Source organism: Cricetulus griseus, chromosome 3 (assembly GCF_003668045.3).
Source record: "Cricetulus griseus strain 17A/GY chromosome 3, alternate assembly CriGri-PICRH-1.0, whole genome shotgun sequence".
Classification (NCBI taxonomy): Eukaryota; Metazoa; Chordata; class Mammalia; order Rodentia; family Cricetidae; genus Cricetulus; species Cricetulus griseus.
Window position 1 is genome coordinate 15,961,140 of NC_048596.1, and position 12,265 is coordinate 15,973,404.

The 12,265-nt window shown below is 46.9% G+C and overlaps 1 protein-coding gene across 5 annotated transcripts in view; it reads left to right on the forward strand.

The window, feature by feature from the left end:
- The window catches only part of Fbxw4 (F-box and WD repeat domain containing 4), an 86,285-nt gene that overhangs the window by 62,708 nt on the left and 11,312 nt on the right, over positions 1–12,265 (forward strand). For all 5 annotated transcript variants that reach the window (XM_035441804.1, XM_027407171.2, XM_035441803.1 and 2 more), the window contains exon 6: positions 9,205–9,270. In XM_035441804.1, coding sequence (XP_035297695.1) covers positions 9,205–9,270 — 66 coding nt within the window. The remainder of the gene's footprint in view (positions 1–9,204; positions 9,271–12,265) is intronic.

The window sequence follows — 12,265 nt, forward strand, 5'->3', positions numbered from 1 at the left end:
CCATAGCATGACACCCATTTGAGCAGTATTGTGGTGTGGAATGTTGACGTGAAGGGCATGGTCTTAGCCTGTGGTGGGCACACCGGCGAATCAGAAGATAACTTGTTTGAAGTAGTTTCCTTGTAATTTTTTAAAAGATATTTTATTTTATGTACATTGGTATTTTACCTGCACGAATGTCTTTATGAGGGTATTGGATCCCCTGGAACAGGAGTTACGGACAGTTGCGAGCTGCCATGTGGGTGCTGGGTCTTCTGGAAGAGCAGTCAGTGCTCTTAACCACTGAGCCATCTCTCCATCTCCTTGTAATTTTTACTTTATTGATGTATTACATTTTGAAACAGGATCTCACTGTGTTCTGAGCAATAGGATTAAAGACATGTGCTACCATGCCGGGTCTTTTTTTGATTTTTAACTTTTACATTTTTCGTTATGTGTGTGTGTGTGAGGTATATGTGTACAAGTTGTGTGTGTGTGTGTGTGTGTGTGTGTGTGTGTGTGTGTGTGTGTGTGTAGCTAGGGGGGTTTTGGGTACTCTCCTCTATCTCTTTCTGTCTTGTTCCCTTGAGGCAGGGTCTCTTGCTGAATCTGAACCTCACTTTTTTTAAGCTAGGGGCTACAGGAGTAGACGAGGCCACTAAACTCTGGTCTCATGACTGTGTAGCAAGTGCTCTTAATCACTGAACAGTTTTTTCTCCAGCCCTCCACCTCCTTTGTTTGTTTGTTTGAGACAGGGTTTCTCAGTAGCTATGGAGGCTGTCCTGGAACTCGCTTTGTAGATCAGGCTGGCCTCAAACTCAGAGATCTGCCTGTCTCTGCCTCCTGAGTGCTGGGACTAAAAGTGTATGCCACCACCGCCCGGGACCACCTCCTGTTTTGTTTTTTTTTTAATGATTAATTTTTATTTTATATGCATTGGTGCTTTGCCATGGGTGTCAGGTCCTCTGGAACTGGAATTACAGACAGTTGTGAGCTGCCAAGTGGGTGTTGGGAAATGAACCCAGGCCCTCTGAAAGAGCAGTCAGTACTCTTAACCATTGAACCATCTCTCCAGCCCCCACTTCCTGTTTTTAATGTGTGTGTGTGTGTCTGTGTGTGTGTCTGTGTGTGTGAGGGGGGGGGAGGCAGACGACCAGAGTCTCTGCTGTCATCCTTAGGAAAGCCATTCACCTTCTCTGAGTCAGAATCTCACAGGCCTGGAGTTTATTAACTGGCTAGGCTGGCTAGCCAGCGAGTCAGTCCCAGGGTTCTCCTATCTCTGGTTCTCCAGTGCTGGGACTGGAAGTGCACACCACCTCAGCCAGCTGTTTATGTGGGTGCTGGGGTCCTAGGTTGTAAAGCAGGTGAGTGCTTTAATGACTGAGCCACCTTCTAGAGCTGGAGTTACAGGTGAGCTGCCTGGAGTAGCTGCTGGGAACTGAACTCGGGTCCTCAGGAAGAGCAGCGAGCTCTCTTAACCATAGAGCATTCTCTCCAGATCCTCAAACATTTATAATTTTTATATAAGTAATATATAGATATATTTTAATTAAAAAATATACAAACATGCTGGGAGGTGGTGGTACACACCTTTAGTCCTAGCACTCAGGAGGCAGAGGCAGGTGGGTCTCTGTGAGTTTGAGACCAGCCTGGTCTATGAAGTGAGTTCCAGGAAAGCCAGGGCTACACAGAGAAACCTTGTCTAGAAAAACAAAAACAACTATATATACTACACACAGTTCAAAGTAAGTGAGTTATTTAAAAGAGCTGTCAGTCAACTATGGCCTCTCCTCCTTTTTTTGTACTAAACAAACCTGGTATGTATTTGTTCTGTTGAAGCAAACAGCAGACATCCTATAATTTGGTACATATGCAAATTTTGCATTGTTTTGCATGTGTATAGGCTCACATGCACTTGCTCTGAGCTTTAATCATTTTTCAAATAGTTTTGTTATTCTTAGGCATTTATTTCCTCTTCCAGATGAAGTAAAAGTCTGGTTTCTATGGGACTATATTGCATTTATATATTAATTTGATGAAAGTGGGCATTGTAAGACATTTAACATTTTCTGTCCAGGAACATGGTCCACTTGTGTACTTACTTGACTCTTCTGCACCCTTTAGTAAAATTTCACGTTGGTTTGTTTATGTATCTCTTCTGGGTTTTTGTTCTTGTTCATTTTCTGTTGGCTTTTGTTAGGCTTGTAAATATCCCATAGTTTTTCATATTCTTTTGTGAATGCATATTTAGTAACATTTTCCATTGGTTTCTGCTAGGGCACATCAATAACTAACATCTGTGGGTGCTTATCCCAACAGTTTGTGCAACAAGCCCATGTTGGCTTATATCTCTGTCTCACAGATGAATAAACTGGGGTTGCTTGTTTTTCACTGTTATCATGGACTAGTGATGCTCCATAAGGAAAAGAGGCTCGTTTGGATTCGGATTTCTGGGGCTCCAGGGTGATGGCCTTCAGGATGGCAGAGTTCTGATGTGGTGTGTGTAGCATGCAGCAAGAGACCAGAAACATGGGTGTGTCTTTGTGTCCCTTTTCCTCCTCCCTCCCTCTTCTGTGTCCCTCCCTCTCTTCCCCCCTCCCCTTCCCCTTCATTCTCTCCCTCTTTTTTTTCTTGCTATATGAATTCTTCAGAATTCCATCATGGGGGCTCCACATTAATGGCCTAATCCTAATCTTTTTTCAAAGGTTCCACCTCTAAATACTGTACTTGTGTTAAGTTTCTACTCTCCTAACACTTCACAGTGGAGATTGAAATTTCAACACATGACCCCCTTTGGAGACAGTCAAACCATTCTAGAATTGGTTTCCAAGAGGATAAGTACAACTAAGATCACACATAAATGAGGGGGTCACTTTATCTAGGCCTAGCCTTCTAGACACCATCCTGTCCTGATGCACGTGGCTAGAGAAGTGTGTGTCACTGCAAGGATGACTGGGACAGGTGTTCCAGACCCTGCAGCTTTGGGCATTGGTCTTGCTTCCTGCTAGCCAGGGCCAAGTTGAGTGTGTAAATGTCATGGTACACGTAGAGGTCAGAGGACAACTTTCAGGATTCCGTTCTCTCCTCTCACCTTGTTAATCAGGGTAGCTGTTATTTCTTGTGTTCTGTGTACTTCACACCGGCTGGTCCATCAACATCCTGGTTGTCTTGTGTCCACTTGTCATTGGAGTGCTGGGATTAGAGATGTGTGTCACTGCATCTAGATTTTTAGTAGGTTCCAGGGATGGAACTCAGGTTGTCAGGAGTGCACAACCATCTTGCTAGCCCAAATTGGCTGAACTAGTGAATTTATGTTTTATGTCTTCACCCTCTTTTTGAGGTAGCTATTCTAGTTTCTATATGAAACTGAACTAACGTTTATTTGCCTAAAACTTTCCTGAAACTTCAGACAGGCCCGTTCATTCTATTTCCTTTGGTTTGATGAACTAAGTTGTATTTTCTTCTTTGAACAGTGCCCTCCCCTTCCTCCTCGAGGCCTGTCAGTGTACTCCCAACCCCTCTGTGGACATGATATGCATCCAGCACTGGGTGTTTCCCTAGCTGCAAGGTGGGCATGTGTGCTAGAGAGAAATTTCTCTCTGTGCCTTTCCCAGACACATGTCTCTTTTTCTTTGTTGCCCAGGATACTCTGTTGAGTGCATCCTGGGGTCCTCCCTGTCACCTGCTGCCTGCCTCCATCTTTCCCCTCTTGACTAACGCTGACCTCCTGTGACCACTTCACTGGTCCTGTCCATGCAGTGCTGTCCCTACAGCTCCTGCGCCTGCCTCCCCTTGCTGAGTGAGTTTGTGTGACCTTCGCACTGTATTCATTTTGGGATTTACATGCTATAATGATGTCAGTGGTCGAGGTTAGCAGATGGCAGCAAAGCAATGAGACCTGACATGTTCTAATGACTCCCTCCTTCCCACCCTTACTGGCCAAGCCAGTGGAGGGGCAGGGGTTTCCTTGAAGTATTTAAGGAGGGGGGCAAGGAGAATCAGGGGGTGGAGCCCAGGTGCCGATGAGGCCTGTGACCTTTGCTGCTATAATATCAGTGTTTCACAAACAGGGCAGTTCAGGAACCCACTTGCAGCCCATCAAAAATTGATTTAATTGCAATTTTTCCTCCAATTAGGAGCACTGGAGCCTGACTAATTGGAGTAATAGAGAGTAATAAGGCTCAGATAAAAAGCCTTCCCCGGCTTCCTTTGTATCTTGTGTCAGTGCCTGTCAGAGGTCAGGGAGCTTGCATATTCTATTAGGCAGCCTGGCCTTCATTTGTACAAATTAGTTTACCCAACAGTAATTAAAATGCCAATGTGGGTTGAAGAGCGCTGAATACACTTGATGGGCATGTTGGTGAGTGATGTGGCAGCTCTGGTGGCCTCCCTTGCCAAAGTGTGTCAGTCTGGGCTCAGGCTGCTGGGGCCTAGGTCAGCTGGGTGGCTCTGGCCATCCACGGGGCACAGCTGCTAAGAAAAAGCACTTCTGCCGCCTGTCTTGGGGCCAGGCTTTTCTTCTCCTCCAGGTAAAATCATTTGTTCAACTTGTTGATTCATTTAGTCACTCATTCAGGAACTTTGGGGACTTCAGGCAGACAATGTACTATGTTCTGGGAACCCAAACAAAATTAACTTGATACATAGCTCACGGGCAAGCTCGTGGGGTGAGGGGTGACATAATGGAGTCTAGAATTAAGAGGGCCAGTCCTAACCCTACTACTTGCTGCCCAGGTGAATAAAAGGCAAGTCTTATTAGCTCCCTGAGCTTCCTAGTCTGTGGGGAAATGCTAGTGAAATGCTTGCTCAGCACCTTGCAGAGTAGGGCTCAGTGGATTACAGTTGCTTGGTGTGATGCATGCTCGGGAGGCTGAGGGAGGAGGACTGAGAGTTCAAGGCTAGTCTGGGCCACATACATTAAACGAATAGTAAGTAAATGACAGCCATTCCCCCTGTGCCTGTGAGGACTGGATCCAGTACCACCCCGTAATCAATACCAAAATGTCCACATGTGCAAGTTTCTTCTTTAATAAATGCACAGTAGCCAGCAGGTGGTGTGTCCCTGTAATCCCAGCACTTAGGAGCGAGAAGCAGGAGGACCGACCACTGAAGTGTGATGTCACCCTGAGCATCATAGTGAGTTCCCAGCCAGCCAGGGCTCTCCAAACCAAACCAAACAAGCCAAGCCAAGTAAAGGAGCTGGAGCGATGGCTCCGTGGTTAAGAGCACTTGCTGCTTTTGCATAGGACCTGGGTTTGGTTCTCAGCCCCATCTAGGGCAGCTAATAACTGCATGTAACTCCAGCTGCAGGGTTAATGTCCCTTCTTACCCTCTGTTTTTCTGAAAATTCTTAACCTTCTATTCTTCCTCCTGTTAGAGGACCCCCAATTCTCCTAGTGTCTTTCTTGACCAGATGCTTCTGTGTCCACTTAGGGCCTTATGGCCTATCTGATACCAGCTTTGCCTGAGGTAGGGTCAAGTGGCAGGTGAGGGCTGAGAAAGGATGAGAAATTTTAGGCTTTGTTATTAAAAAGAAAAAGTAGGCCAGGCATTGGTGGCTCACACCTTTAATCCCAGCACTCGGGAGGCAGAGGCAGGCGGATCTCTGTGAGTTCGAGACCAGCCTGGTCTACAAGAGCAAGTTCCAGGACAGACTCCAAAGCCACAGAGAAACCCTGTCTCAAAAAAACAAAACAACAATAACAACAAAAAAGTATAGCTTATTGAGTCTGGGGGACTGTTACTGTAGTATGTTGCTGTTCAGGTTTGAGTCTGGTGATTTGGGGAATATTCCTTTAAGAAGCAGAAGGACCAGTTTCACTGGCTGTTTGATTGGCTTCTTCCTGTTGGCTTCGAATTCTGGGAGGCCCCTTTCTGGTCAGTTTCATGGATCTGTATTGATTGCCCTTTGGGCTAGGCACTGTACTAGACACAGGAGTGCGTGTGGGCAGCATCTGAGGAGGAGCCATGGAAGGAAAGCATGTCTTTCATTTCACTGATGAGAACTTCTAACAGGCTTGGCATAGGATAAAGCAGATTCCATGGCAGGCAAGGGTGACCAAGGCAGGGACAAACTCGCCAGGCAGACAGAGCTTAAGTGAGAAAGGGGATGGAGGGAAAAGGAAAGAGAAAAGAGAGGACAGAGAGCAGAAGAGACAGGAAAAGTTCTGTCTGCCCCAGGGGAACAGTGGGGGGGGTGGTAAGTGGGCTGGGGGGGGTCTTTCTTTTAAAGGGGTCCTTTGCACCTGCTTGCAGACTGGTAGTCCTGGAACCCTGGGCTGACCAGGGTACTGCCTGAGTGCATTCTGCCAGGTGACAGGGGCAGGCCAGCATAATGCCTGAATCCTTACATCCAGCATGGTGAAAAGTATGGCATAAATCAGCACAGACAGCAGGCTGACCCCAAGCAAGCAAAAGATCAGGGCAGGCTTTACAGTTGGGAGCAAGGGCTGTGGGGCTTAGAGAACTGGGGGTCAAACTTGCCAGTAGGCATAACCCCCACCCCCCTTTTGGGTTTTCAAAACAGGATTTCTCTGTGTAAGAGCCCTGGCTGTCCTGGAACTTGCTTTGTAGACCAGGCTGGCCTCTAACTCACAGAGAATCCCCTGCCTCTGCCTCCCAAATCCTGAGTTTAAAGGTGTGTGTCACCACCTCTGAGCTCCCATTGCTCTTCCACACATTCTATCAAGACAAGGCTGGGAGGGTGCTGAGTGCTGGCAGCCCTGTCTCCCACTGGCCAGGCTCACCCCTCATTAGCATCTGTCTTCAAATGTGGCTGGTCGCCTGCTTTTGCCTCATTCTTCCTAATGACCATAGGCATTGGGAAGAGGGCAGCAGAAAGCACAGCCACAGCAGTGGGGAGGAGATCCAGGAGCCTGGGACGGCATCTCTAGCTAGCTTGACTCCTTGCCACCCAGGTAGTCCCTTGGATTGGGCACGGTCCCAGCCCATCCATCTGTCTGCAGTCTGTAGCTCACATGGCCTTTATGTTACTAAACTCTTAGGCCTCCTAAGGCCAGGAAGACATTCTAGCTTCACAGCACCTAGGCAAAGGGGAAAGGACACTGAGGCAAAGAAGGAAACGTTTATAGGTATCTTTTATAGGCTACTAAAGAGGTGAGGGGCCCTCTTCTTGGTGGCAGATGGTCAGGGCCAGGGGAGAATGGGACAAACAGAGGACAGGAGTCCCTTGGGAAGGGTTTGTATCCCCCAACCCTACCCCACCGGCTGGGAGGTCAGGGCTGCAGGAGTGGTAGGGATTAACTTCCAGGCTCCTCCCCTCCTCTATTGATTTACCTTGAGACTAATTTAGGCCTGTGGCCAAAAGGCCTAGAAAGACTTCCACAAGAGATGTCTGTGTCTGTGCTGGCGCCCTTCACCTGGCCCTAACTCCTCAAGTCTGGAGAGCCCAATTGCCTGCTCCAATGATTTCCAAGTAGCTATTATGTTTCCAAGCCAAGGTAATTGGCTTTACCAGTTATTAATGGGTTGCCCTAAAGAGAAAATGCAGGAGGAGCAAGGCGAGGGAAACACCTCCTGACTCTGTCGTTTGGCTCCTTGGTGTCCATTGGCTGCTGCCCAGGCTAGGAATCACATGGGGCATGCCAGGCAGGAGAGGCTGCTAGCACTGCCACTTTATGGTAGAATGGCTGCTGGCAGTACTGCAGATGAAGAGGAAGCTGGGATGCTATCATATTCCTGGAGGAAGCCTTGGGAGCCTGAGGCTTGAGAGCCCCAGGGTGTCTTATTTGGCCTTGTTCTAGTTTGGAGATGACAGGTGGACACTAGTCTACAGTGTTGATAGTAAAGCAGCCACTTGGCCAGTGCCTACGCAGACATTTCCCTCATCAGCAACTGGCAGCTAGCTCCTCACCTGCTGCATTGTCCAAGCCATTGTCTTTTCCAGAACCTTCTCATAGAACTCTGCCTCCCACTACGTGGTGGGAACAGAAAGCACAGGTGCTGGGCAGTGTAGGCCAATGGCCTACTTGCCTACATGGTTAACATGTCGTTAGTGTATCCAGTCTTCCTTCCCCTGTGCAGGACTTTTAGGGACCTGGCCCATCCCTGCCCCAGTGCTTTTAATCTTAGTGACTGATATGAGATTTCTTTTTTTTTTCTCTTTGTTTTTTTTGTTTGTTTTGTTTTTTGAGACGGTTTCTCTGTGTAACAGTCCTGGCTGTCCTGGAACTCGCCCTGTAGACCAGTCTGGCCTCAAACTCAAAGAGATCCACCTGCTCTGTCTCCTGTGTGCTGAGATTAAGAAACTTTAGGTTTCTTAAGCGCCCCCCCCCCCATCATGTAACAAAGGTCTAGTTTAGCTCAGATGTTCAAGTTTTCCTCCTAGCACTGTGGCTCATTGCGTTTTGCGCGCGTGCGCGCGCGCACACACACACACACACACACACACACACACACACACACACACACGCATCATGAAACCATACAGACCGCCTTTGTTGAGTGTTCTGAGACTTTCTCAGCTGCCTGTTGGCAGTGTTCATAGTGCCCTTAGAGACTTCTTTGGACCCCTATCTCATCCCCAGCAGTCCTGGCTACTTGCCCTTGCTCCCTGAAAGCTACAATATACTCACTGGGATGTATGCACTTTTCCCATTTGCCCGGTCTTCCTACAACTTTGCCAGAGTCTTCCAATTATTTGGGGGTGCGGGGAGAGACAGAGTTTCTGTCTATAGACCAGCTTGAGTTCTGGTCTTGAACTCAAAGATCCACCCACCTGCCTCTACCTCCCTAGTGTTGGGATCAAAGGTGTGCGTCACCATACCTGGTTTCCCAACTCTGAAACCCTTCTGGAATGTCTTCAGCCGATTGGTGTATCACTTGACAGTCCCCAGAGGATATACCCAGGAGACTTTATGACATTGAGCCTCAAGTCTCTAACAGCTATATCTTTAATAAGCTTACTCACTGAACCTTCTTGGGCTCAGAGCTGGTCGGAGGTCACATGGTTCCAGCCAACCCTCGGGGTCATCTGTGGTTGAAGCTGTAAGGCCACTAGTCAGTCTTGGGAGGTTGAACCCCTCTCCACACACCAAGGAGTTCTGTGGTACTTCCTCCTTCTCTCTCTCTCTCTCTCTCGATGTTTCTTTTTCTGGCTTAACCCCATGATCCCTGGGGAAAGAGCTCTGCATTTCTAATGTGTAGCCATTTCCGCCACAAGTTCTGACAAGCCAGCTCTAACTCCTTTCTCTTTTTGTTTGGCAGCTCTTTTGTGACAGGAACAGCTTGTTGTGGGCACTTCTCACCTCTGAGAATCTGGGACCTCAACAGGTAAGAGATTCCTAAACCCACAGTGGTATTCAGTGGGGGCAGGGCTAGGAAAGCTGGGAGACAAAGGAAGAGCTTGCTAACCAGTCCCTGCCCGTTTGCCCAGCTTACCACACCAGAGGAGGCTGGGGAGAGAGTACACCTCCCCACCAGCAGCTACACTGCCTTTCTTGGGGAGACAGTTGAGATCACTGTAACAGGCGAGTAATTTCATGTAGGATTGATAGTAACCACTTGGATTTAATATATCTTCTGAAGAGTTCCTGGCTATGTAATCTATCCTCAGAGGGGATTTTTATAACATAAAATATTTCAAAGGTGGCCTATAGAACTTATAAAAATAATTGTATAGGGCAGTTAAAATACAGCCAGGTTTTCTTCGAAGTTCTCCAGTTGGCAAGATTAACACATTCTCACTGACTGTCTGCCATTCTGGTTTTTGTTTGTCTGTTTGGTTGGTTTTTTCAGACAGGGTTTCTCTGTGTAGTCCTGGCTGTCCTGGAACTCACTCTGTAGACCAGGCTAGCCCCAAACTCACAGAGATCACCTGTTTCTGCCTCCCAAGTGCTAGGATTAAAGGTGTGTGCCACCACTGCTAGCTTGGTTTTGTTATTTATTTATTTTTTTTTAGCAAAAAACTTTTATTTTGAATTAATTCTAGATTCATAGCAAGTTATAAACTAGAACAGAGGGGTACTTGTATAACACCTTATATGATGTAGTGTGTCAAAAGCAGGAAATTGACATTGGTACATCCCATAAGCCTTTCTTGTGACTAGTGAACCTACCACCACAGTCAAGATACAGAGCCCTCCTCATACGCGCTTGACGCCTGCTGTTCTCTCTAACCCCCACACACTGAGATGCTTGCTGCCTCTAATTTTGTTATTTTGAAGATACGATATGAATGGAATTGTATAGTGTGTTACCTTTTTAGAACTGTTGTTTCTGTGCACGGGTGCTTTGCTTGCATGTATGTGCACACAGCATGTGCATGCAGAACCTGGGGAATCCAGAAGGAGGCACCGGCGCCCCCAGAACTGGAGTCACAGAGGGTTGTAACGGCCATGTGGGTGCTGGGAACTGAACCAGCCCTCTCTGGAAGAGCAATTAGTGCTCTCAACCACTTTGCTATTTCTCCAGCCCATAGTGTGTTACCTTTTAAGAATAGCTTTTTAATGCCAGGCATAGTAGCATATACCATAATTCCCAGTACTAGAGAGATAGAGGCAGGCAGATCTTTATGAGTTCAAGGCCAGCCTGATCTACATAGTGAGTTCCAAACTTTCCAAGGCTACACAGTGAGGCTCTGTCTCAAAAAACAAACAGATAAAAAAAAAAAAGTGATTTTTTTAAAAACAAAAAAAAGTAAAAATAGTAAGTTTGATTAGTTAAAAACAAGTTTGGGGTGGGGACTAGGGTCAGCATCACTTCTAGGAGACACGTGCTGAGCATGAGGGAGAAGTACGCCAGGTCCTCCCTGTACACATCCCATTGTGCCTTCAAGCCACTGAGCAGAGTCCTCTGCCCAGCACCAGGTCAACTTCTAGTCAGTGTTGGTAGCTCAGAGATCCCCAGGGCATGGAGTCCCCATCATACCTGCTCCACAGGCACCTCCAGATCAGAGACACCCAGGGGGCATGCTGCACTGGGAGCCCAGGAGAGGGGTTCGAAGGGACGAAGGTTCTTTAGAAGGACCGTCTGTGAGGTCAGCATCAGAGGCACAAAGGGGGCAAGAAACCCCAGCTGTACCCAAGAAGGGAGAAGGCTAAGGACACAGACAAGCCAGGCTCACACAAGCGGGTCATCCAAAGTTCGGGGCTGAGCTGAGCAGGAAGGACTGCTAGACTGGAACCATCCTGAACTCCAGCTTCAGGACCAGTTGCTCTATGTCTCCAATCTAGATGTGATCCACTAATTTCCAGAACCTTGAGTCTGTCCCTAGTACAGTACTAGCGAATGCTGCTGTCACATCCCCAGGAGACAGAGCGAGTGCAAGTGGGCAATCTGCTCACCTGCAACAAGTTGATGGTGACAGAGGCTCTAACTAAGCCTGTTATGAGTTAGATGGTCGGGAGGAAATCCCTGCCTTTCAACCTTCCAGAGTCTCTGCTTCTCCTTCCTATAGTGACCAGGTCTCACACAGGGAAGACTGAGTGCGGTAGCCCCAGGGGAAGAGCAGTCATAGTGAGGCCCAATGACTGTTTTGTTCAGTTTTAGAAAAGTCAGCCTTTTGCTATGAGACCTACAGACAGGCCGTACATATCAGAATCTCGTTCCTTTTATTACTGAGTAGAACAGTAGTCCATGTGTAAAGGCACCAAAGTTTCTTTCCCTGGTGAAGAACATTACCCATTAGGGACATGTGTGTTGTTTTCAAGTTTGACTATTGCAAATAAATATTTATGCATAGTGTTTATGTGGGCATACACTTTCATTTCTTTTCTTAAAGATTTTTTTAATTTATGAATTTATTTTTTACATTCCAGTCCCAGTTTCCTCTCCCTTCTCTACATTCTCACCTCCTACCAAACTTGTTCCAGCACATCTCCATCGCTTTGCATTTCCACCAGCAGGGCTCAAGCTATCTGGCTTTCTTTATGTCTTGACCAGTGTTTTGGTATTGCCATTGTTTTTATTTTGCTCCTCTAGTAGGTGTTACGATATGATTTTAACTTGGTTTCCTCTGATAGCTAATGATGTTGAACATGCGTTCATATGCTCATCTGCCATCTGGATGTCCTGTTTACAAAACACCAGCTCATGTCCATGGTCCATTACATTGCTTTTCTACTGTTGAGTTTTGAGCTTTATATAGTGTAGACATTAGTCCTTTGTCAAATATTAAAAATATTGTCAAATTTACAGATATCTTCCCCTAATCTGGACCTTGTCTTTTTGTCCTTTTAATGTCTTCTGCAGAACAGATTTTAAATATTTGTGTGTATGTGTTTTGTCTACATACATTTGTCTGGGTACCATGTTTTTGCTCGGTGCT